The 27,488-nt window shown below is 39.4% G+C and overlaps 1 protein-coding gene across 1 annotated transcript; it reads left to right on the forward strand.

The window, feature by feature from the left end:
• The first annotated feature begins 536 nt into the window (after window positions 1-536).
• Window positions 537-24,403, forward strand: LOC145903319 (uncharacterized). Its single transcript, XM_082991394.1, has 12 exons — window positions 537-665; window positions 2,100-2,236; window positions 8,622-8,794; window positions 11,270-11,509; window positions 16,549-16,649; window positions 17,682-17,829; window positions 18,663-18,785; window positions 19,678-19,829; window positions 20,515-20,743; window positions 21,114-21,222; window positions 21,540-21,646; window positions 22,024-24,403. The coding sequence occupies exons 1-12, from the start codon at window positions 596-598 to the stop codon at window positions 24,131-24,133; spliced, it is 3,699 nt and encodes a 1,232-aa protein (XP_082847520.1). The 5' UTR covers window positions 537-595; the 3' UTR covers window positions 24,134-24,403.
• Window positions 24,404-27,488: the final 3,085 nt, after the last annotated feature.

Raw genomic sequence — 27,488 nt, forward strand, 5'->3', positions numbered from 1 at the left:
TTGTATTTACCAGCCTTTACAGAAAGCGAGAAAGTTTTGTTTGGTATAAAGCTTATTCAAAGAGCACATAGAAAATAGCCGAATTTTAATGAATTGGTTTTAAGAACTATAAAACAAACGCAGTTTTGTACGACCACCCCTTCACGACATGTATTTCCTACTGCCTGATTTGCCAGCTTTTTTTTTCAGTTAAGTGTGTGTATTCCACCTTGATGACCTGATAATACAAAAACGCCGATACCGTTTATTGTATTTAGTCCCAATAAACGGTGAACGTGAAGTAACCAAATACCAATGAGAAACTCTTCTTGAACGCGAAAAACGCTGGCAGCGCAGATCCCGCCTTCATCCAATCCATGCACCCACCATGACTAATTGAAAGACAACCTTCTATTCCGTTTGACCTTAACCCCGAGCGCGGCTCAAAAGCCTTATCAGGCAAAGCAGGGTTAAAGCCACCGCGCAACCACAAGACTAGTTTGTGGTCAAGTCAGGAGCCACTTAAGCGTTTATCACTGACGTTATCTGTGTTGCAGGTTTAAAATTGCCACCTTTAGGTATTCGAGATTGGGTAATCAAATAAAAGCCGGCCGAAATGCTGAAATGGAAGCTGAGTCTTCTTGGTGTAACCATCAATCTTCTGTTTCCCTGTGTTGTATTCGCAGGTAAGGATGTTTTACTTTCCAAAGTTTTGTTTGAATCAAAGAGGATTCCGTATCTTCACGTTAACCTAGTATACCCGTGTGTTTACTCTTTAAACGTTGTTAGATCATATTCAGATTATTGTGCACGAGTGTTAGAAATATGTATTTCCAACGCCCTACTTTTGAGGTACAGCTTTTGTATCGTTAATCCAATGTCGTTTTGTGTGTTAATTTCGCCCACTTGTAGGCATATCGCTATTGGTAAAAACGCCATGGTGTAAAACCAAAACGAATTCATATCCAAACAGTCTAAATAAAGTATATTTTAAACAAAGCTGAATTATAGCGACAAAAAGGCATGGGTCCAAAGGGCATCACCAATAAGATATTCGTAAATACCTTGGTTCTGTGTTTGGCTGAAAACAAAAGAGTAATTATGTTTATATTTGCCTAGCCGGGATAAACTGTACTGCCAGGAAAAACAAACCACGCTTCACTGAGCAAAAATTTAAGACGAAACCATAAAGTTAGCCTTAGTGGTTTATTTACAAAGCACTTGAAATGTAGCCCCAGACATTCCGAAATCGCGCAGCTGATGTCTCTACGTTAGAAGTTATGGAATTTACAACTAACACAACTCTTCTGAAACGCCAGTTGGCAAAATTGTGTTGTAAAATATATTGCCCGCTGTATAAATTAGGACAATTTGGTCAAATAAGGTCGGGTGATTAAAATCTATAAAGATAATTTTTGTCAAAAGGTCAGTTGTTAAAAATTATATTACGTCATCCAGCAACTGCAAAACAATACAGAATTGCCTGAAACCAAGATAAGGATTCCTTTTGCGTTTTAATATTGTTACATAATCCCGCGAACTAAACAAAAAAACATGCGTCAACATATTAGCAACCATGTGTTCATCTGTTTGAGTAATACAATAGAGTAGCAACCCATCAGGTGGAAGCACATTATCAGACAGCATCTGGCTTTCACACTTTGACAACAAAACCGAACAATCAATTACGGCGCGGACAAAATCAATACACGAACAGACATTCGCTTCATTAGGCAAAATCAAAGCTTCTGTGCGTCGTAAATGATTATGTTTAACGAACGTGTTTCAAAAGGAATTTTACCGTAAAAAATAATGAGAGTAAAATTAACAAGGGTTTTGCAACTACTTTCTCAACGACAGACTTTCCTTTTGATGTGTTTGCTGCTCATTGACAATGTATTGAAATGTTGCACTGTAATACATTTTGTCCTATATTATTGTCCACACAATTGTGTGTTTTTGACGTTACACCAATATTGACCAAGATGACAATGAGTGATAAAACCTATACTAAACTTTGATAAAAATGTCGACGAAAATCTTTATTTCAAACCAAATAAGGATGAATTTTGAGTGATGTGTTTTAAGTATAAACATTACAGGATATCTTAATTGTGCAGCTGAAGAGAAAAACAAAAACCAAAACACGACCACCACCTTATGGACAGATCCACCACTAGGACCGTTCGTACCTTGTCAGAATGAACCGTGGCCCTACTTCATGTGCGAAAACGCCCGAAATTGCTTCACGATACAGGTACGATCTGCGTATATTGACCAATGTCTTCCCGGAAGTACACAATGGCGAATCATTGAGTGTTTGTCAATGGCTGGCCACAAAGTGTGTCCAAATAGTCTAGGTTTGGCTTTTAGTAATTGATATTTGTAAATACTTTCTTCCAAATTCAATATAGTTGTTTGCCGGCCATGTTTGCCAGAATTGCTGAGCCTCAAACAATGAGGCAGACTTTTGTGATGTGATTTAATTTTGTTGGCAGTCCAAACATGCGGTAAAATATATTCCATTAACAGTGATATGTGGTGAAGGCATGGTTGGTACAAAACACTACGTAGGTTCAAATAAAGATGGCGGCCCGATCAATACGACTGACGTTGACAACAAATTACGTCACGTTCTTCTGAGTTCATTATTGCTCTTTTGCTCTTGTGTAATTGGAATGTAATCCCTCACGTCCTGACGTAAGTTAATCACTTCTGAAGGTGTTGACAACAGAATGCGGCGTATGAATCCGGCCCATGCCATTACTGTCAAATTGACTACGTAGAAACTTCTGAGGAAGTTTTTCTTCAATTTTTACAATCGCTCGTCCGGGGTCGTAACCAACCCCGAGGGAAACGACAGAATGTTCAATAATTCTAACGAGATGTTGGTTGTCAACACACAACTGCGTTTCCGTCGTTGCCATCGATCAGTAAACAAAGAGTAGGCGATTCATCCGTGTCAGCCATTTCACAAAACGCGATAGTTTTTCGAAATTACGGGATCAAAACAGTCCAGGTTCCATAGAAACAGTTCCAAATATATTGCCAAACATGAGACATTCTATGCAAAGATGAAAAACATTAGCAACATTCGGGTTTTTGTATGCAAATCAAAAAATTTTTTGTTACTTTATATTTTATGTTATATTTTGATAAGAACTTGCACACTACCTATACGCCTAAAAGCCATTCCCCAAATTTAACAGTATTTACGTTGCGCCACGTATTCCATGAATTTTAGTACAATTATATGTTCTGCAAGAATTGCAAATTATAAAAGGTGTGAGATAAGCTTGGCCCCATGTTGAGTAAAAGATGTAACGTGTATTTTGTATGCAAATCAGTTGCACCGAGAGGGGATTAGCTAAAAAGGTTGGGCTGATTCGATCAAATCTAAACAGACTTTTGATAGTTTGGGATAAAATCTAATCATTACACAACGATAGAAAACATGTCACACACTTGACCTACAGCAATAGTGGGTAATACTTATTTCAATATTGTTTTAGGAATCATTTGTTCTCAAAGTTTAGTTATCCCATACTTGTTGGAAAATATTGTGACCATCGAGATCACTTCTGTTATAATTTCTATTGTAATAGCCACTTTTCTGGAGCAGCACTTGTCGTATGAGATCAAGCAACGTTGTGGAACCACTAACTGCATGCTGTACCGCGTGTTAGATGTTTATCGGCCGTGCTCATCCGTTTAAGATTGTCACGCATACAACACTCTAATTGAACATCCCAAGTGGCGTGTGCGGTGAACATTTGCTTAATTAACACGAGGCAAAAGTTAAGAGTTGCCGCTGTGGTTATGACCCCCGGTTTCTGTACATGCAATAGTTGATTTGCCGCAACTCTGCATAACAGCTGCGTACTGCGCTTGCCTGATGTACGGTCCGCGCAGAGAGAGTTTAAAAGTTTACGTCTTAAGTGCATTCGAGCAGATCTACAATCAAATAAATTGCTGCGTTATGACAAACACAGATAAAGTAGGCTCTTAATCACCATGCAGCACATCGTGTTTATTTGCATAATTTATGACAAACGCACTTCGTACATTAACACAGGGTGCTTAACTTTGGAAAAATAAATCCTTACCGCGGGGTTTTCGTCCCCGAAAAGCCGCAGGAATGTGCCGACGACTGGTACGATCGTGACGGTCGCCTGATCCGTTGTATCACCAATGTCATCAAGATGTGACGCGATTGCATTCTGAGGCTTCGTTTATTGCTTTTGTAGGTGCAAAGTGGGGTATAAAGCCTGTAATTTGCCTCTCATTTTCTGGCCAGCCAAGAGATAAAAGGGGGACTGTGTCTCTTGCATTCGCCTACTACTGTCCACAAAACTTTCGCCAGTACGCAACGTGTTGTAATGTCAACAAGCAATTTACACAAACATAAATAATCTAGCTAGATTGAGTTGAATTTTTGGGTGAAATTTAAATATCGTCAACCTTTGTTTATTATTTTGTGAAAAAACAACAATTTTGAACGGAGCAATCTTTTTATTGTTGCCAAACTTTTCCGTATCTTATCACGCATGAATAATTAATAATGGGGTACAATTACTGTATTGAGTCTATCGTGAAAGATTTATTGATAAGATTGAGCGTATATATGTCAAACGATTTTGTCATACATCCACATATACTGGAGATTGTAACATTTCGGCAATGGGATAGTGACGCTGATACGAAAACTCAATTATGCGCTTCGTTTAGAAACAAAACAGATTATAAAACCACACAATTAACTACGTGCCAAACTACGGCTAAAACCATGCATTGATCCGCACTACAACTGCATAGTGATTAAGATCCAATATACAGCACTACAGCAGCACAGGATCGGCATGTCGAGCACTTCCCGCCAGTATAAGGTTAACACACTGACAACAGCGGCAACATCAATACGTTTAATACCGTTTGTTTTTCGTTAAACTTGGCTTGTTATGTGTGACTACAAACAACACAATAAGCAAGATAGCAGGGAGAGGTGGCTCACAAGGACCTCGTTGTGAAGGCGTTCAGTATTGGCACGACAACGCAAAGCGGCATGTTGTTGCCAGGTAGCTTGCATATCAATTTTGCGGCATAATCTGCGAGCCAAGGTTGGACATTATGTCATATGCATATGTTTGTTTATTTAGGTAAAGATAAAAGAACAAAACGGTTCATTCTGGTTAAGTAAAGGCAAAATGAATGTTCTTTGTCGGTTATTACCTCGTACTTTGTACAGACGATAATACAGCGGTGTCGACCTTATTTATTACCAAGATTGATCGCGGGCCCTGCAGCTTTGCCAATAATGATACAATCGAACCGGTGTATGGATCTGAACCGAACGAATTGCGTAATTCTATGTGAAGTTCGAAACAACGATGCATTGCTTGCCATATGATCGACAGCCTGCCAGAGTTGATCTACCTTCGTGTTTATTATCATTTTAAGATAGTCACCATAAATTGGTTCTTTTTAAGAGTCTTGCTGCAAGGGCATAACATGAAGCGGGTTATACAACGGGACTGAATTTGTCCCGCGGGCGCCGGTAATGTTTTCCGATATGCCAACATTTTTATTGAAAATAGTGTCTCAAAAGGCTTGAAAAAACGTAGGCTTAAAAATATTACGTTCTTAGTTACGAACTCATTTGCAAGATTGTTTTTTTTTCTCTGAAATGCCCTGATGTTGAACTTCGGCCCCAAAGTGCCTTGCCACGCGAGTCGCGTAAGGTCGTTGCGGTTTGCTTGTCGGCAATTGCTTTGCAACAAGTAGATTTTTGCCTAATGGAGGTCAATTGCTTCATGGAAAAAACCAAGCGCAGCAAATTTTGCCGCTATTGACATCGAGTGTGGCACTCATACGCCAAAAAGCGACCGAATAAAAGCAAATGGCCTTTTAATTGCAGTCTGCATTTAGCCCCCATGCGTGGGAAATTACGTTATTTAAACGTTTGCTGCAGATTTTTGAGGATAAACGACCCTTTTGACATACAAGTTAATACAAGCCAGGACGAACAGACATGCTCTTCAAAAACTACCATTTGTTCTGGTATAGTTTACAACAGTATTTATACAAAGCTGGCCGTATTGGTCACTTTGCACTTTCCTCAAATACACAAACGCCTAAAGTCCATTAGTTCTCAAATTATATGTAGCACAGTGGCAGTTCAAGCTGTGGCATATATATTTAGAAACAGTCACTTTGCACTTTCCTCAAATACACAAACGCCTAAAGTCCATTAGTTCTCAAATTATATGTAGCACAGTGGCAGTTCAAGCTGTGGCAGACCAAGGCTAAGTCAACACAAGCAAACAAATGACCACGTGACGAATTTTACTCTCATCAAACCAACGTTGCAACTCATACTCAAAACACTTCCAGTCACAAATTACTTTAGATTGCGCTAGAATAGTTTTTTCCCACTTTGGCCTAAGACTATACGGTGCGTCATTACATACCCCCCACTCTGTTTCGCCAAACCTACAAGGTCTAAGGCCACATGGTCCCAAAACTAATACATGCAGTGATCCAGTTTCAACTGTGAATATAGTATGGGGGCTACTTAAGGGGTAAGTGACCCTGAAAGTGAAAACACTTGGATTTAATCCAATCCATGCTTCATGTTTTACTGCAGCAAGTCCACGCGGTTTGAGGTGCAGAGCGCTAAAAGTCGAAAAATATTTTTCTCACAATTATTCAGGTCATGCCCATTTGTAAGCAATGGCAAGTAATTAAATTTGTGACGGTGAAAAACAAACAAAATTCAATCGCATCAATTTGACTTGAATCAATTGACGAAAAAAACAAAAACGGTTGCAAAACAATTGCGTTTCGTTTCAGTATGACTTTGACACAAAATTCAAAGCCCAATTTGTAAAACCATGGCCCATGGCCACCCATTCGCCCACTACCCCCCCATTTATGCGATTGGTCGCGACAGTAACTCACACGAAATTATTAATTTAAAAATTCCGAAAAGACAGACGCTATAAGAAATAACTTTGTATCCAGTTTGGATTGTTTTTATTCATTCATTCCAGTGTTCGTATGTATATTTAGAAACAGTCGAAACAGCAGACCACTTATTACTGACTCTATTGTATGTACATAAAATGTCGGTCAACAACAATAGCAACATTAACGTAAAGTTGTTATTCACACTTTATGTAACGTGACTTTACGACCGCCAGATGCAAACGGACCCCTGTGTAGGTATTCGCCGCATAAAGAGTCAACGCCCAAACACATAGAATATGAATATGCGAAGGTCGTTTTTGTTTTCGTCGCACGGACGTTTTTAACTACGTTTTTACCTTCTGTTTCGTAAGTGCTTAGTTATACATCATCAGATAATTGCCATCGATCCCACATGTTGGGCCATACCTTATCCAGCTGTTTTGTTTACTACCAGTGAAAATAAACCCAAAATACCTTTCCCGACAGCCTGCTCCAAACACGTTATGTCATACGTGTTATTATAACATTATGAGGAGAAAGTGCCCGTAGCGCTGTACAAAAAACAGTGGCACGTAAACAGTAGTTTCTGTTTTCAATCAAAAACCCGCACGTTCCTGCAACGTTCGGCATTCCAAAAATACGCTTGTGGAAGAAACCCTCTTGGCACGTGCACTTAACGGGGGAATCTTAAAGCCTTCGCCGGAGAGCAAATACAATAAAAACGCCCATTTGGTTCTCTTCTCTCGCGCTGCTGTTCTGTAATCTTGTGTTGTGCTGATGGTGTGTTCTTGCAGATGGGGGTAATATTTTGTTCAAACCATTCGGTTTCCCATTTGTTTGCACACAGAAGCTTACGTCAACCTGGCTCTCTTTCAGAAATATGACGCGCTTCTTGAAATATCGATCGGCAGTGAAAAGGTAGCCTTTCGCCTAAAACGATTGCCATCTTGTGTCTTGCGCTGTATCTGTTTTTTTGCTGCCGTCTTCAAACACTTTTTTACTGTAATAGAGTATATATTCTGCGGTGCATGGTATCCCTGTATTCATTTTCATGGTATCCCTGTATTCAATTAAAATCATTTTAAGAGACCTAAAACAGAATAACTTGAATAATAAATTGTTAAAATATTAACGTTGAGGCAATTTGGACCGTGCGAATCAATAACTGATGCACAAATGAATTAGATTGAAATCCATTATAGTTATGATTGCGAACGTATTTTGGAAGAAATTATCAGTGCTGATTTGTCGAAATAGGTATTGTTGTATGTTGTTATCTTGCGTTGAGTTGAAAGCAGCGAATTTCATCAACCTCTGCAAAGGTTGTGGTTTGTGTGATATCCTGTGTCCAAGCGGTTTATCGGCCGTTACGCTTTCCTGACAATTTCTTTGTTCGTGCATTATTTATCATTGTGGGTCCATGTTTACCATGCCGCGAATACTGCTTTTGCAAAGGGGCCACAAAGGAGCGGGTGGAATTTGGCTTATTGGTAAAACCTCTATCGTGTTTTGCTTGCCTTACAGTAAGTCCACCCGCTGAGCCAAACTAATTAAAGGCAGTGCTTGTATTTGCGGTAACGTATATGTTTGCGAAAACGCAATGAACTGATTTAAAATATGACAATTTCACTTATACGTGTATCACTGCAGTAACTCCAAAATCTTTACAATTTCAGCAAATTTGCGACGGACACGACGACTGCGGCGATTCATCGGATGAGCGCAATTGTCCCTTGTTTTCTTGTCTCGAATCGAACAAGGAATTGGCGATGGACAAGTTTTGCGACGGAACAGTCGACTGTCCCGATGGTGAAGACGAGACGATGAACTCGACCAACGCCAATGACAGGTGATAAGGCCAACTAACGAATACAAACATCATGCTGCGTTAAATCTATTCATACGTAAAGGATTTGACCCAATTAGTCGAGCTGGTAAAATCCTGAATGGGTGATTTGGGTCGGAAAGTTGAAATTATTGTGTTCGTGCCATAATGGCGAGAATTCCCTTACAAACCACGTACAGGTTGTGGTACAAACATATTTAGTTCAACATATTAAGGGAATGCGGTGTATTGTTATATGTAGGATAAATAACCTCACTAGTTGGAACAAGTATTGTAATTATTTATGTATGCTGTTATTGTACAAACTTTTGGCAAAGAGCTATTAATTCGGTATCGCGCTTGCAAGTGTAAAATACATTCATGATATACTAACGACAAACTGGTGTGTTAGCAAACAAATTGACGTGCTTTTTAAACCATCGCTCAGGTCGCGACTCTGCTAACCTTCGCACTGAAAAGAAAGAATATGAAATCACGTCTGGCACACAAAAAAAAATGTCTGGAAGAAACAGGCGCACATACAGTGTACCGTCTTCTTAGTGTACCTCCGCTGTAAAAATGTGAAAAAGTACTGCCTTGTTCGCGATGCCTCGGGGGTTTTGGAACGTCAAGGCAAAGAGCATCTACATGTCACCCCACAATCTAATAACATAGGAGAAGATAACAACCATAAACGAATTACAATCTAGCTATAAACCTGGATCCGTAACATTTGGTTTCACGCGCACGTAAATATCAACTGCATTGCTTTGTAACATGGTACGGTTGTATTTCCAGTGTTTCGTCATTTGGTTGCGTCAATTAAATAACTATTGAACTGATGACATTCTGCCGACGCGTAAATGTAAGCCTTCCTCGATAACCTTATTGACTTCATATTAAAGCGACTCGGGTTTCTGATGTGGTTTGCAACCTACTGTGACCCAGGATACCTTCTGACAAAGCAGTATTTAATTAAAGTGTCTTAGCCATATGAATGCACGTCTTACTCGCACCTTTTATTGATGAACCGATAGCAGATGGCCGTCGCTACCAACATAACCACATATGCCAACATTTCCACGAAACGAGTGTCTTATGCCAAGTCACTAATGGGTCGTGAATAAACGTGCAACGCTGCGTCTTTGGGTCTAATGAAGTTTTTAATGCAATCCTTGTTGCCGGCATATGTACTGACACACCTCTGCATCCTCGGTCATTTATTAAAAAAGTCACAAAATGCATTTCACAATACCCTATAACCTGCTTATTCTATTTTTGCTTTATCGTACTGAAACTGGAACCCAGGTTGTCGTGAGTACGAATTCCCACCAGGTTTTCTGCTTGGCATGGGTCGGGCAAATTTACTGATTTAATTAACGACTGGTTGTCACCCAGCGATGTTCGATATTTTGGCTACTTGTTAAGTAACCAATGCATTATTAAAGGAATTGGATAAGGAGGTATCCGGTAGCTGCTAAATTATAAAACGCGCATATACAATTCGTTTGCGGGCGAACTAATTCAGTCGAATGTTTTAAGCGGCAAAAGTGTCTGACGTTTTTCAGATACAATTGAAACGATATACAATTGAAACGATATACGATTGAAACGATATTCAATTGAAACGATATACAAATAAAACGATATACAATTGAAACGATATACAATTGAAACGATATTCAATTGAAACGATATACAAATAAAACGATATACAATTGAAACGATATAGATATACAATTGAAACGATATACAATTGAAACGATATACAATTGAAACGATATACAATTGAAACGATATACAATGGAAACGATATACAATCGAAACGATATACAATTGAAACGATATACAATTGTAACGATATTCAATTGAAACGATATACAAATAAAACGATATACAATTGAAACGATATACAATTGAAACGATATTCAATTGAAACGATATACAAATAAAACGATATACAATTGAAACGATATACAATTGAAACGATATACAATTGAAACGATATAGATATACAATTGAAACGATATACAATTGAAACGATATACAATTGAAACGATATACAATGGAAACGATATACAATTGAAACGATATACAATTGTAACGATATACATTTAAAACGATATACAATGGAAATGATCTACAATTGAAACGATATACAATTGAAACGATAATTTCCATTAAAAGGCACTCTGAGTCATTATTCCACTTCGTTAGGCCATGTTTCAAATCAGAACATTTTGGTAGCTTAAATCCAACATGTTGCCCACACCAAGAATTTGGCTTTGTCATTGCTATGCATTTCTTTATATTTAACCACTTTAAAATAGAAGAATAATATATATCGGTATATTTAAGTAAAAGTCCTAATTTTATCGCATCGCAATCCGAAATGAATTAACGGTATATATTTAAGTACAGGTCTCTTTACCTCACATTATTGCATTAAGTCCGTTGTAATTCGCACCTAAATCAAACTTACATTGGCTGAATTTGCAGCTTCGTGTGCTCCAACGCCTGGAGATCTGTATGGGGAAGCAGGGACGTTGAAACGTGGAAAGAGTGGCGCGTGCCTTCCAATCCTGACGTGAGGTCGAAATATCATCAGGAAGATTTCGAACGACGGTGTGCGCTCCCCAAGGCCTATCTCTGTGACGGCATAAACCACTGCGGTGACCATTCCGACGAGTGTGACGAACGGTGCGGCGACACTAACAAGTTTATCTGCAATAACTCAAGGTAAGACGGGTAGAAAGTGTTTACGAAAAGCGCCCAATAAGCAAACAATACCAAAACACTATAGGAGGAGCTGTATAGCATTGATTTATTGAAAAAGTATCATGGGCAATTTCAACCATTCGACTTTTCATTTATCACGTGGCCATCAACTGGAAATAGTTGCTTGTTGCTGATATCAGGATAGAAATACATTTCTTGTGCGGATTTCCATTTATAACCCCGCTTTTTATTGTTATGCAACAAACGTGTTGACCTCATAAAAAGATTAGGTGCCTATTTACCCTGTGTCTCGAATCTACAAACGAATTTAATTTTCTTAATTGGAGGGAAAAACGTGCCCTGTATACGATATCTCATCACTCATTAGGTCAATGCAGTTTCTCAAGCAATTTTTCACCTTACAGATTTAATTACAGACAAATTGTTACATAAATCGAAAAAGTGTGAATTATTTTATAATGACCCACAACCTTTCCGTTTTAGTTTTAATTTTTTTTACCAACACAATACTTTTGACATTTACCTTCAAATCTGCGATTCACCTTTCGCTTTAACTTGTACATGATATGTGTGGTGTGGTAAAATGACGTAATCGACCTTATGATGGAATGTGAGTTGTCACAAAACCATGAGGAATCAATCGCCCGAGTTTGAGAGGCAATGTATTCCCGTTTGGGCCCTTGCCACACCACACGCCAATCCTGAGAAAGATTTTATCTTAACCTGTTTTAAGTCTCGACCGTTTGGCAGAAGATCAATTTCATTCTCTTCACAGTAGTTTCTTAGGTTGAAAAGTGTGAAACACAGGCCTTGTACTATGACACGAGCAAGGCCGATTTGAGCGCCAACCCCAGGTCACTTAGCAGTTTACTGTCCGGCTTAACACGTAAGTGCGCACGTTACAAGCAAAGTCGATTTAAAAACAGACAGGAGGAATTGTACTTTTCCTTCTCCCATTCCATTAACTATTTATTGACTCGAAAGCGTGAACATTTGTCTTCCAACTAATGCAAGGCCCCAAGTCTCTGGTATTGATTTTGCGTAACACCACGCTTTCATTAGGAACTTATTGAGGTAATTAAGCGACTTCTGGACAAAACGTTTAATCCAGTCGGATCGACGTATTGGCAAAAAAACAACCTATTAAAAATCCACACTTAACTACCAAATTAAGTAACGTTGTTCCGGTCTGTTTTTCTGGACAACCAAGTGATCATTTGCGGACATCATATACGTAACCATAGCAACAAATATTACTTCGCGGGCCGGATTGTGTAAAACTGCTTTCTCTAGGAACGTGTAGAATGAAATCATTCAAGGTTATTTTTCTATTTGTCCGAGTAAAATCGAGCAAGGGTCGTTAACGACGGTTTTCCTTTTGAGAAGTACGGGAAAAGAGGGAAAGCACACTAAAAGTGAAAAACAATATTGAACTCTATGATTGTGTTGGTCTCCTCTGAACTATCAATACCAAGAACATACAGATTTACGCCTTCTTTGCTGCCACCACTCAATCCTGATGCTGTCTATAAAACGGAGTTAAACGACAATGAGCCGGACGGTAGGAACGTTACAAAATATTTACGCGCGTATTTTTCGGCTTTTAGTATCTCATCAGTCACGTTTGGGGAGGGCATGGGCACCTTTTCTAAGGAGAAACTTTCAGATTTTTGGTGCTGTTTTGTGGGTGGTCAGTGCTTACGCAACGAAGCGGAAATTTCCATTCGAACCGACGACAACACCGTGGTCCCAATTTTATTCCTACGCCTCTTCCATCTGCCTATATTAAGAACATCACGGTAACCTGAAAACCCATTTATGTTTGGATATGGAAATTCCAGAGAAAGGTCAAAATTGGCGAATCGATGGCTCAGCAGCAAATAAACAAATTCCATTTTCCGTTGTCTGGTCAAATAGTTTCATTTTTGTCAACAGGGAATCAATACGCAGGGTGTTTCCAGTGACTATTGTTCCACTGCCCCTATATTTATATTTATCATTGATTCCCCAACCCCACAACTATGAACAACACATATTAGGAGCCACAGATGCCTCGGTGGATGAATAAGGAAACAACACAATTTTTATGAGTTGCAAAGTAGCAAATTTTCCCTTTGAAATTTTATCCCGAAACATAGAACTTGAAATATAAGTGTCTTAATCTGCATGAGGTAAAGACATAGGATCTATCGTTTACACTCCAGGGGATATAACAGCATATGGTAAACAAAAACGTTCACTTGCTATTTAAGTTTGTTTTATTTACTGAAAAACTACAACGCACTTACGCCCCATACTGACTTAAACAACACATAAAAAGGGGCAAAGGTTCCAATCTCAGTCCATTAAAAAGTTGGTTTTGTAAACTACCGAATTTAGCTTAATCCACAAGTACTTACATGGTGGATTTTTAACGCTAAGCACTTGTTTAATCGATACATGGGAGATTCAGTGCCAGTTGTGGCCAGCAACAAAGTGGTTCTCTCTCAACTACAGTCGATAACCGGATTTTAACATCTTTTATGGCGAAAATCGACGTTAAGTGCTGCCTTAATCGACATTCAGGGATTTTACGGCGTATTTTTAATTCAAAAATTTTTTCTCTAACCCTGAGACCTATTTGTGGGTGTTCGCAGGTGCGGGCTGATAATTAATCAACTTCATCACTGCGAAATTCCGATTTTGTCCCACTTTACCAGTCATTTCGTAAAAAAGTTTGTTTGCAATAAGCACCCTAATCCTTTCGAAAGGCTGGTGGTTGATACCTCCTTACATTAGTACCACATATTGGCTTTCCTAAAAAAATACAACTATCATCTTAATCTATACCAGCCTGTATATCGTACTCAAGCTATATCATGAAGCTTTTGGGCGCTGGACACATTGATGTATTGCGATACTTTGCTCTGGCCATACTGTGTAATTATGAAACCATATGTGATGAAATGAGGGGCGTCTTGGTATGCTATGTCTGCTGAGATTCGGTTAATGTATGATTTAATATCAAAGCCACATCCCCAACTAGATACAAAACGATAAAAGCCAATTAACAAACAAGAAATAAGTTGAAGTGGATGATCAAACCCTTACCAATAGTCAATCACGTAACAGTCAGGTTAATGCGCGTCACCGACGAACACTAGAAGCGACACAGATTTCGTTGAATAATTTATTGCCGACATGCGTAAGCGTATAAGGGACGTAAAATCATAGCGAACTCAAACTTGCCTATGGTTTTTGAGTAATAATTACATCAACGCGTCCTTACTGCAGCAAAAATCCAAAACTCCGTATGGCAAACCTTGAAATTGTGGTTGCAAGGCATTATGTAAAAAGTCCTATTCGTTTATTATTATTTTATGTCACGCTATATATTACACTCATTGCATCTACCTTACGGCGAAATTCATTATGTTTAGCAGACGTATCTGCTTGAACCTAGTAGTTTGTAAGTCATGTCTCCAATCGCAGCATGGTAGCATAAACACCAGCTAAATGCAATAGAAGAAAAAAAACAAAGGGAAACACAAGCATGCGAACAATGAGTAATGGAATAGGAAACTCGCAAGATATTTAAGTGCCTTTGCTTGTAATCAAGTGATGCATGCCACAGTAGTTCATCATCAGTCATGTTATTTAATTCTTCTCACCGGTAGTATGTTGCTCCGAAATTCGATTTGAACTCGGTATTGGGAATAGGTTGCGATTTGTTGTAATCTTCTTCATCCAATGTTGTCGACAACTACAACGGCACAGGTCTGACGTAGCAGTACCTGTCAAAACTATTTGCTTACAGATTATGTTTAATATCTTTGGTATCCACCGAGCCAATGAACCGTGTATAAGAGCTACGAATGACGCACAGGAGAGTTCAAAGTGTGTTGTCCTTTCAGTTCACCGTGCATTAAGAAAAACCCTTATATACCCTTGGCCATGTAAAGGTGTGCATGAAGTTCATCGATGTATGTTTTAGGGTTCAAATATTTCAGGCAACGCCATTTTACCAAAGAATTAAAAAAAATGAAAATTTTAGGAGAACCGACAAATGCGATAAATTCATGCACATATTTTACTATATCAATGCATTGCGAATCGAGTGACAACCCCCAAAATCAACTGCATATTTGCGGCTAATGCGGACGTTCGCATTTTGTCGCCAAGGGCACGAAATTTGAAATTCCATTCACTAAATTGAAGCTTTCAAAAATGCTTGGTTAATAATGCCCACATTTGCAAGTTTAGAGAAAATCGTTTTGGAAAATAATCCAAAGCAAGATTTGTTCCTACTTCTGCAGGCCTTTTTACAAATATTTCTAAAATGCTTGGTTAATAATACCCACATTTAATGCTTCCCATGGTTGTTAAGATCTGTGTAATTGCAAGCATCGTTGATAGGCGTTCTTTCTTCTAAACGATTCCAAACATAACAATGTGCCAGTTTAGAGCAAAACCGTTTTTGGAAATAATTCAATCCACAAAAAAAATTATTCTTTTTGTATATCTGCGGGCAAGTTCACAAATATTTTAGGGAAAAATGATAGGCGTCCGCCTTGAAGGCCGAGACAGATTACATAAAAAAAATAAACTATGGAAGAATTTAACCGCGTTCCATAAGCGCGGTTAAAGGCTCCATCAATAATTTAAAGTTGCCTTTGATGAATCAAGGCAACTTAAACGTTCACAAAGTTCAAACTTAACAAAACATAAAGCACGATTTTGTAACAATCTTGTGAAACTAATGCAGATTCCGCCTACAAAGGAACACGGAATTTTACAATTCCTAAATAATTATAAATCTGGCATGCATATTGACTACTATTGCGCAACGCAAGCAGAATATGCTTTTTATATTATAATAAACAAAAAAATGGTCGATTTAGTTACCAATATACACGAGCTTTAATCATGCGTATGACGTCAGCCTTCTTCTGTAATAAGCTCAAATCGGGAAAGGAAAATCTGTAACAATCATCTTACAGGTCGAATTTGTTATAATTAGACAAATTTTACCAAATTGTATGACGTCACTGTGTTGGCAGATGTATCTCAGCCATTAATCGATGTGATTGGAGGGACGACTGTGGCGACGGAAGTGACGAAACAGCGCCAGGGTGTGACAAGTTTTACCCGTGTACGAATGGTAAGTTTTTCTTCTTATATATTTACATATATGTATATGGGGTGCTGTAGTAGCAAAAGTGTATTGTTTGAGCAAAAAGTTTACATTTGAGCAAGCTTGACACAATGCAATTTATTTCTGTAATATTTGCTTTTCAACTACACAATTAACATGGTTGTCATCAACATGACTATACGGCAATGAAATGCCTCTTTTCAGGCTGCTTGTTTTTCAACGCGAGGCACAACGCGAACATCGCCAGTTTGCAAACATGATTGAATTAAAATAAATTGCAAGCGACGATTTATTGTCACTTTGTCGCCTTCTGAATAAATTTCTTGCTACGTTGTAACTGAGATATTGATCCCAGGAAATAATTTGGTCCCGACGCTCGAAGCCGACCAATGTTAGCCAGCTCCGAAATTTTGAATAGATTTTGATACAAATTAGCGAACACAAAAAAGGGCATATACTCCCGTATGGTCAATTAAGAAAAGTGTACCATCCTAATTACAAGTGCCACGAGGGCTGTGGTCAATGCTAATGGTGACCCCGTACGTTAATTGTACCGTGAATTAACCAATCATGGACTCGAAATATTTTATTTAAAATATAACTTGGAATTTAGGCCAAATAAATGGATATTTCTGTGTATTGTTGTATATTGAACTACCTCAAGAGTAATAATTGGATGCGATACTATTTCCAACCCAAGTTGAAATTACATTAAAATTAGTACCTAGACAAACTTTATTTGGTTGAAAATCGTCAAACAAAAACATGTCACAAAACTATTCCACAAAAAGTGATATTTTTTGGTGAAAAAAGAAAGAAAGAAACTAGGAAAATGTTGCTGCTTATGTGTCCACCTGAACATATACACAAGCTCGCAGGCTTTGCATAGTTGATATTCGGCGCACGGACAACCTTTGTGCAGAAAAATCGCTTTTGATAGTTAACTGCCAACATCAGGCAAATATAATATAAAATATGAAGGGCTTACTGCGTTCAGTCACGATGTCATCATTAATATTTCCATTTTGCATCTGAAAGGGATGAGGATCGCCTTTAGCAAATTCTGCGACGGGGTTGAAGATTGTCCGGACGGCAGCGACGAAAGGAAATTCACCAATGACTCGTCGAGCGTCATTTGTTCGAACAGATATAACTTTTTCGATCACCGCTGTGTCCTGCCAAACGTGTAAGAAAAAAGGAACCTGCGAAAATTAACCGAAATTACTTACAAAGTGTGGTTGACGATCAACGTCGGTGCGATCTTTTATTTTGAAACATCGCAGAAATTTTGGTTTCACCTAACTGACATCGTCAGTTTCTGTACGTTTTTTAAATAAAAATCGCACAGATGCCGATCGTTAATTACTCTATGTGGGTAATTTCGGATACCTGACAAGAGAGGACAGATCCGTCGATACCACCAACCAAAAAAGGCTGATTTCTGTTTTCCAAATGAGTTTCTCTTAACCCGTGAAATGGAAATACACTGCAAAAAGTCACACCACATGCCAATACCGATAATGCATTTGTCATAGAAATCAATGGAGCGTGTACAAAGGCTTTAAATTAATTTGAAAAAATCCATTTTGCGCAAAACCGAAAGACAGTATTTTTATTTGTTATTAACAAGCCATTTTTTTGAAAAAGTGAAGGAAATATAATGCATTCGAAATTAAAATAATTCTTTTTCAATACAGGTTTGCTTATAAATGTAATCAACACCCACATTTATGTTTTTGTTAGCCTGTGCATTTGAAAGGCTAAAATATTTAATAAAAGCACCACAGGCCGTTTTGTGGGTTAAAAATATTTAGAATACGGGTCGTTTATTTGTGCAATCGGCCCTTTTTAAAGTTTTTAAAGTAGGTGTTAAGTAGTTTTTACCCGCGTGGACCCATCTATAAAGTGTTATAGGCCTGCAAAGCTTGGGTGTAGTTATCCGTGATTAACTGTTAACACGAGTATATAACACCAATTATGTCCAATATGCAAAACATAAACCTTTAAAATTAATTCAAGGTACAACTGCGATGGAACGGAACAATGTCTACACAGAGAGGATGAATGCGGGATAAACTGCAGTCTGTCGTTTATTTGCAGTGACGGTCGATGTATTGTTTCCGATAAGAAATGCGATGGAAGGTGAGGTTAAATATATCAAACAGCGACAAAACAAAGTGTATTCTTTAAATGTTCACGATGAATTATCGTCATTTTCTGATTCGTTTGGGTCCTTGGACCGTCTGAACAGTTCAGCAAGCTCGGTGAACCACCATCACCTATATACTTTTCATGATTTATTTGGTCCCCATACAAAAAGAACTTTATCGTTGAAAGTATTATTACTTGGGAAAGTCCAGTTGACCCTTAGAGGTACATGCACCCCAGTTAAAAAACCTATTCTGGAGCGGTTGGAATGAACATTCCATTGCAATTACTGAAAGTAAACGAAAGGAGTCAATGCAAATCAAATGAAATTTAAATAAAAAATAAAATATGTTTAAACCATTTTGAGAGCTGCAGACAGGGTGTATACACGCACTGTTTCGACCTGTAAGGTCTCATCAGTGCAGCTGTTGATGTGACACTGTGCTAGCTGGTAGACTAGCAGGCACACAGATTTCCACTTTGTGGTACCTTTCGGTCAATCGTCGATATTTTGGGTACCAAACTAGGTACCAATCAACACAGACGAACCACGTGGAGCGCAATATGGAAAAAAACAACTGTTTGGGATCCAATAGCGCTATCGGCTCGGCTTTCAATCATAACATATAGTCTACCAACTAGCACAGTGCCACTTCAACAGCTGCACTGATGAGACCCTACAGGTCCTTACAGGTGTATACACCCTGTCTGCAGCTCTCCTTGATTATTATGGCTCTCTTGCGCATATAAACCATTTTGTTTGTTTATTATTTTAGTTTGTCACATTGAACAACCAATGTAAGGTGTTTATTCGTTTTGTCCTTGTTAAATTTTCTCCAAAATTAAACCTTTGTAAATATTGTAAGCATTTGCTTCGTGTATGCAGGGCTGACTGCGACGACATGGAGGACGAATGTGGCGACCCGAAGTGCAAGCATAGATTCGAATGTGACGACGGGTCGTGTTTGTCTCTGGACCGATTTTGTGACGGAACTAAACACTGTCCCTTTGGGGAAGATGAAATAGATCAAGTCGAAGGTGAGATTTCAAAACTATTTATAGTATAGGCATTGCTATAGTATAGGCGCCATACATGTTGTGCCTTTTAAGTCGTTCGCAGAAAATATATTGCTTTTGTTGAAGTTGCACCACAATACGTCAACTATAGAAACTGTCAGCCACGCGTTTTATTCTGATTCGTGTAAAAGTGTCGAAAACCGAACACTTTGCTGGCAATAGGTCAAAAAAATTTTGTTCCGACCCCAAATTGTTCAGTTGGCTTCTGCGATGGTCAAGCTATTACATATCCAAAAACTCATTATCTCCGTTACTTTCTATTCACCGTAGGTTGTTTAAAACATAACTATTTGATACGAGTATCAGAATCACCCAACGACAAATAACCTACGTTTTTTTTCTATACAGCCAGGTTGTTAAAGCAATCAACCGAAAAAAAAATCTGTACAGCCTGTTCTATATATTCGGCCAAAATAATGTGAATTTGAAGTTGCAAATAAGAATACGTCAACTTATTGCCGGAAGGATAATATAATTAAAAACTACATCATTGTTGGCAGCAACAAAAGCAAAATATCAATAGCATTATTTGAATAAGAAACTGAGGATGCCCGTGGAGGCGAAATCGATTTTACAGTGTGTATAATAAAACCAGCTGACTTCTCCAAAAGTTTCAAACTATCACTGGGATTTTTTTCACACATAGATGGCTTCCACTACTGTGCAAACCGGTTCGCCTGGATCCAGAATAGGAATCCGGAAACCTTTTCGAATCGAACCTGTCGTCTTCCATACCGGTACTTGTGTGACGGCATCACTCAATGCAACAACAGAAGTGACGAGTGCCAAAATAACTGCTCCCATTCTCTGTTCTGCGACGGTGGAGACACGTGTGTCCCAAGAAGCGGTTTGTGCGACGGAGAACCGACGTGTCAGTAAGTGATCAAGGGTTCACACACATGTTGATATTTTTACTGTAATTCGGTCAAGGTCCATGCATCTTTCATCAATCTGTTGGCACAATTAAACGTATACTGTTATGCACCGACGTTTCGCCTGCTACTTAACTAGGCATCATAGGGATATATAAATCATGCATTGGGTCGAAACACGTGGCATTATTAGTTTGGTTATGGCCGATCACCGTCAGTACTGGATTATTCAAAAATTTCATTCAAGTTGTTTGTAAAAAGCCCCTGAATGTAAAGAAGGCACACTTGGAACTTATACTGTAGTTGCTATTTGCAGGTGACGAAGCCTTCTGAAAATCTTAGAGACTGAAAATGTTTTTGTTTTTATTTCCAGTGATTACAAAGACGAACCCGGCCAACAAGTGGATTCGCTGGCCAAAGTAAAAGGCTTCAAATGCCCAGTTGCTTCCATACACCACAGACAACAATGTGTACTCCCCCAGGTGTGTTATCTGTAAAAGCAAATAATTCCTCAGGCTTGTGACGTACTTGTGACGTGAGCCATATGTTTATTTATTTCGTTGTATTCGTTCGAATAATTGCAAAACAATATAATAAAAGCTCACACCTAGGGTGGGGAAATTGCATGAAAATACCACACAGCACACAAAGTAATGACTGCGCATAATAAATTGCGGCTCACTCCGCAAATCACGCGGCTGTGACATGCAATTGCGCCGTCTTAAGGCGTAACCACACCACATGGGCTATGTTGTAACTTGTTTTTTGGTTTTCAACCTTACGTATTTACATTTAATAGGAAATGGTCGGAGATAATAGCACGGAGTGTGCTGATGGTAGTGACGCTTGTGACAACGGTAATTGCAGCACATGTCGGACAAACCCAGAAATACGGATTCATTCAAGGTAATTACACTTGTGCATATTTTACTAAAGTAAAGGAATATTAAATGAAGCACATTTATTATTACCTGTTTTTGTATTTTAATTAAATGGAGAGCCTACCTAGCCACACACTTTTTACTATGATAATGTTCAAATTCTGCAGTACGCCGAATCAGTCTCTATAGTTTGTTGATGGTATAGTTTTTGTTGTACTTCTTATTCACACATACGTCGCATCTGAGGAAGCGAACGGTAGCTCGCTAAAGTTCGTGCTATGAAGTGTTTGTAAAAACAGCCTGTCACGACATATTGCAATCTTATTACTAAATATTATAACAGATAACCACATTGTTCTTATTTCCTTAATTCTTTTTGCAAAACTTTAATTTTTTTTATAGCCAACTTTGCGATGGGGTGTTCGATTGTCCAGATCTATCGGACGAGTGCTTTTGTTATGACGTAATAGCATCGAAAACCTGCAGAAGTTCGTGCTTTTTCAAGCAAACTTCGCAATGCCCGTGCGACATTGGTCAAGTGCCTTGCATGAGACAGGACGACTTGGTCGACGCGTCACCATTCCAATGCATTTCACTTGCAAGCTTCTGCGATGGCGTGGAAGACTGCGATAACAGGGCAGACGAGATGTACTGTGACGCAAGCCAATCCTGCAACGGCACGTGCCCGAGAAAGCTCAGCAACCAGACTGTAACATGTCGTAGGCACATACCGGGAAATCCCCATGCTCCTAGTACAGCCAAAATGTGCGACGGCAGACCAGAATGTTCTGATATGGAAGATGAATGCGATTGGTGCAATAATCCGCCTGAATATTGCAGCGAACGCTCACCGTACGGATATTTCCGCTGCGAAGACTTAACTCTACCAGGTTTAATGGTATGTGACGGCACCACAAATTGCAAGGACAATGAGGATGAATTGTACTGCGAAGGCAGAAGAGAGTGTGGGGGCGGATTGAGATACAGCGTCAGGAATGAGCAGTGGTGCGATTTTGTCGAAGACTGTGAGTTTGGCCAAGACGAGCAGGCTTGCAATTCGCACTTCTACTGTGAAAACGGAAAACCAGCGTTTGTGATGCGACGTCAGATGTACGACGGGAAAGACGACTGTACAGACGGCAGTGATGAGTGCCCAGAAGGGGAGAGTGATTCGGTGTTCTCCTCTCGGTACTATCTCATAAAGAACTATTTTCTCAAGTTTATGGTGTGGATCATGGGGTTGCTGGCTATCGGCGGAAATCTGTCCGTTATGATACACACAATACGCGCTCTGAAGAACTCCAAGCGTCGAAAAATGACCAAAGTTGCGGTTATCTACAATTGTTTGGTGGTCAATTTGTCGTTGGCCGATTTCCTGATGGGCGTTTTTCTCATAGCTCTTGGAATTAAAGACGCGATCTCATCGGGAAAATACTGTGAGCAGGACCATGGTTGGAGATCGGGATCAGCATGTGCAAGCTTAGGCGTTTTAGCGGTTCTTTCTAGCGAGGTGTCCCTCACTACCCTAGCCATCCTTTCAACGTATCGTGCTTACTGTGTTGTCCGGCCTGTACAGAGTAGGACTTTAAATGTTTATACCACAGTGTTTTTTGCCGTATTCACGTGGATCTTTGCCTCAATCATTGCTTTCTTGCCTTTCGCGCCAGTGCTCCAGGACTTCTTCATCTCTCGGGTTTGGATTTCGCCCAATCTCTTTTTCAGCACCGACATTATCAACAAGTCGGAGTTCAGCAGCTTTGCGCTCAAGCTCAATAACTACCTAAACCTTAGCACGGATGTTCCTGCGGTTTGCAGACAAGAAAACGCATCAGACGTGCCATGGCGTTGCGCCCCAATCTTACTTTCCAACTTCGATCCGGAATATTCGGTCTTGGGTTATTACGGATACTACAGCACGCACTCCACTTGCCTGCCGAAGATATTTACGACCAGAGACGACGTTTCTTGGGAGTTTTCCATCTCTTTGACGACACTGAACTTTCTGCTTTGCCTTTACATAGTACTTGCATACTGCGTTATCTGTCGCCCTAGACAGATCAACAAAAGCGCTTTCTCGAGCCAGGGAACCCGCAACATGCAAAAGAAAATTGCCATCCTGGTCGCTTCGGACTGCGCATGCTGGCTGCCGATATGCACTATCGCTTTCCTATGGTTTGCCAGAGTCCCGATTTCAGATATCGTGTACGCGATAACCGCCGTCATTCTGTTGCCGATTAACAGCGCGCTGAATCCACTCTTTTACTCGAACGCAGTGCACAACATGTTCGGCGAGTTCGCTAACTTCGTGCGCAAAATAAACCCTCACGGTTGCTACGTGTTCGGGGTGGGTGGGTGTGGTGAACAGGGCCAGGTCAGGGCACGACTGAGCAACGATGACCATCGGTTATTGCGTGGAACCGACGTGGAACTGCATGTGGTTTCGAGGTCGGAATCTCGACTCGTTACTGAACATACATACGTAGATAACGGAATGAATGAATCTGTCATTTGAAAGCTTTACTGTCATTGCGCTTGGCTTCTGCCCACCGGCCCAGTTAATGCATTTTCGCCTGTACTGTTGAATGTCGATGTATACGTGGCACGTTTTCTCTTCTTATCGTGATTTGTTATGCTCCATTCTTCAATGAATCGTTCTTCACGCAGGATCCCGGTCAGGACTCTAAATTTATATCATATACTTCATGTTTTTCGTGTTATCATGACTTAAAGCTGACATGCATGTGAGTTTCCACATATATAGTCCTAATATAATCTCCGAAGCGCAACCATATTTACTCTCACTTGACCGCAAGACAAAAAAGGACCAAAACATCTTTCGTACTTGTATTGTTGGACGGTATATGTGTAACACGTTTAATGTATTACTTGTGGAAAGAAATAATATCGTGGTTGTGTAATTTTTGCCAATGGTTGGTGTAACATTTGCCGATTTGATTTTCCAGCAACGAGATAAGTTAATTAAGAGCAAGCGAAGGGACAAAATTTAGTTACATAACAGTCTTACAAACCCATTTTTACAGTAGACAACCGCAGAACTAGAAGTACCTGCGCTACAATTGTAGAATTTTTTTGCTATGATTCTACCAATTCCAATTGGTCTTGTTGATTACGCGGCGCGCAACCGTTAGTGGATTCTATCGACAACCATATGCACGAAAACCACATTTCACCATGTTTGAAAATCCATTTCATTTTTTTCTTTGAACGTCTTGCATGAACTCATTTTGCAGTTTCGGTAAGAATTGTGGATAGGCTCAACCAGAGTAGCTCAGAGGTATAATACCACACACGCAATGCTAAGGTTTAACGCTAAAAGTAAACATCAACAATAAGTACTTTGGTCTCAGTGTTCGTCCTAAAATAGCCAGATGGGCACCGCAGACGTTGGAGATATGGACTAATACTGAATACCCGTTTTCCACATCGAAATATTCTTTTCTTTTATATGAGCAAGAAAAATGGTATTGTAAGAGGCAGTGCAATGTTCCAGCGGTGTCTAAGGAAGGTTTTTATAAATTGCAACAATATGCCAGTGTAACTTACAAACTGCATTGATAACAAACCAAAGTATTTAGACAATGAGATTGAAAATAAGCACAGTACTATATTTTTCATTTTTTTAATTGTTGTTCTTAAAAATAAGCACAAATGTTGAAAAAAAAGCACAATGTGGAAATGATCGCTAAGTTCGAGGCCATTCCTCCAAAACTTCTCCGTGATGTATTCCGGGCAATGAAGTGAGTTTTCAAACGACAGATAGAACTTATTATTCTGAATCTTTGCAACAAGCTTGGATTCATCTCTTGCTTTGAAACACTCGCCGAATTTGTCCAATCTTATTCCAGCCTCCAGTAATTTCCTTGCGTATTGCATGTGCCAAACTGCTCCATACATTCGGTCGCAGTTGCTAACAAACCAAACAGCGACTTTATTTTTCGACTTCACCCAGTTCTTCACATTGCCTGTAGTTTTCTGTCTTATCGAGACTTCTACAACACGCCTATAAAAGTGCCAAAATATAAGCGGATATTAGATTTACTGAAAAACATCCACGTCAGGTTGAAGATTGGATCAAAGCGCTCGTCTTCCATTTGTTGTTTTAAATAAGTTAGCTTGGCTGGGGTTTCCTTACTTCAAAACACATAATGCTGCCTCGAAACTCTTTTAAAAGCAAACAGTTATTGGAAAATAATTACACGTGCCACTAGTTACTTGTGGAAAGAAATAATATCGTGGTTGATGTAACTTTTGCCAATGGTTGGTGTAATTTAAATGGTTGGTATAACTTTTGCCAATTTGACTTTCCAGCAACGAGATAAGTTAATTAAGAGCAAGCGAAGGGACAAAATTTAGTTTACATAACAGTCTTACAAACCCATTTTTTTACAATAGACAACCGCAGCACCAGAAGTACCTGCGCTACAATTGTAGTGGTTCCCGGTATGGCTTGGGTTGTAACATATCGTTTAAATCTTAATTCCGTTGGCTAACAATACATGACATGCAAACATTGGATATACCAATGGATACGAGCCATTCTCATGGATGCGCACACATTGAGAATTTAACACAAACCGAGATGCAAGTTCTACTTGTTTCCATATTGCGCATGACCTTTCTCGAAGGCTAGTTATTAGTGCGTAGTAAAAGCTATATTCTCTTGCAGAGTTTGGTGAACTTCTGGACACGTGCTGGACATTCTAAAGATCACTTGAAATACATATTGCACTCCATTTCATCCATTATATTGTCAGGTTTAAAACCTTAAAGAAAACCCGATTTATTACATTTGTATTAAAAACTATAAAATAACCGTAATATCATACGCATCTGTCTGTATGCCCTTGTGGCCACGCATTTGCAACCGCAAAAATTTTGCCTGGGGTTTCACAACAGCTTGACACGTCTGTAAAATCTTAGATCATCGTTTTATTGCAATAATCACAGTTTCACACATACTGTTTACTAAAACCTTTATACATCAAAACACACGTTGACTTTAAGCGTGGCCGGTTCTAGAAAATGCTGCGGGGCCCGATCAGAAAGCGGAATACAGGGCAAATTTTACCTCGATTAGATTTCAATTCGTTATGTTTTTGGGTTCTTCACAGTAAACCATACGGGGCTCCTTTGAAACGCGGTTCTCGATATGGCTAAATCGTTGAACTGTGCCTATAAATGGGACCTGTCCTGACTATATATAGCATACGACGGTTTCAAACAAACCTGAAAGCAAACGTTTTGACACTCGGCAGGTTGTCGATATGTCGCGACGACTCGTTTGTCGTGCAATCGTTGTTGTAGCGCCACAAGTTTACTTCAACCATCTTGTGGTTGCGGCTTCAGAACTTCGCGTTCGGCGGTGGTGACGCCCTTACATGCTACAGGCACGCGGTTTGTGGAATGTGACGTAATGTGACGTAATGTATCATGCAATATATGTCATTAATACGTGTGTGCGATGTTTAAATGCCACTACCTGCCCTATAAAAGCAAGGGTTCCAGCCTTACTTTTAGTTCCATATTGTTTCATTCTCGCTTTGACGAATATGGCATTTGTAAATATCTCGTTTCATTTCGTTTGACAGGTCATGTTTGTGCGAAGTTCGCTAATTTGCGAAGTTTGCCGCAACAACAAGGTAATGCGGGTCATTGAAATAAAATAAGTAGAAGTTTTGATTTTTTATAATATTGTGTAAGGCTTGAGTGGGTCGCTGGTTGATAAAGTTGGCGCCCTCTGTATTCCGCAATAAACGCACTTCAGTTGTGATTGCAACATTTTCAGGAGACGCGTGCTGCGACGGTATAAGCGACATTTTCCCATTCTTGTTTTGTAGGAAGTGTAT

The sequence above is a fragment of the Ascidia mentula genome, chromosome 5, assembly GCF_947561715.1.
Source record: "Ascidia mentula chromosome 5, kaAscMent1.1, whole genome shotgun sequence".
Lineage (NCBI taxonomy): Eukaryota > Metazoa > Chordata > Ascidiacea > Phlebobranchia > Ascidiidae > Ascidia > Ascidia mentula.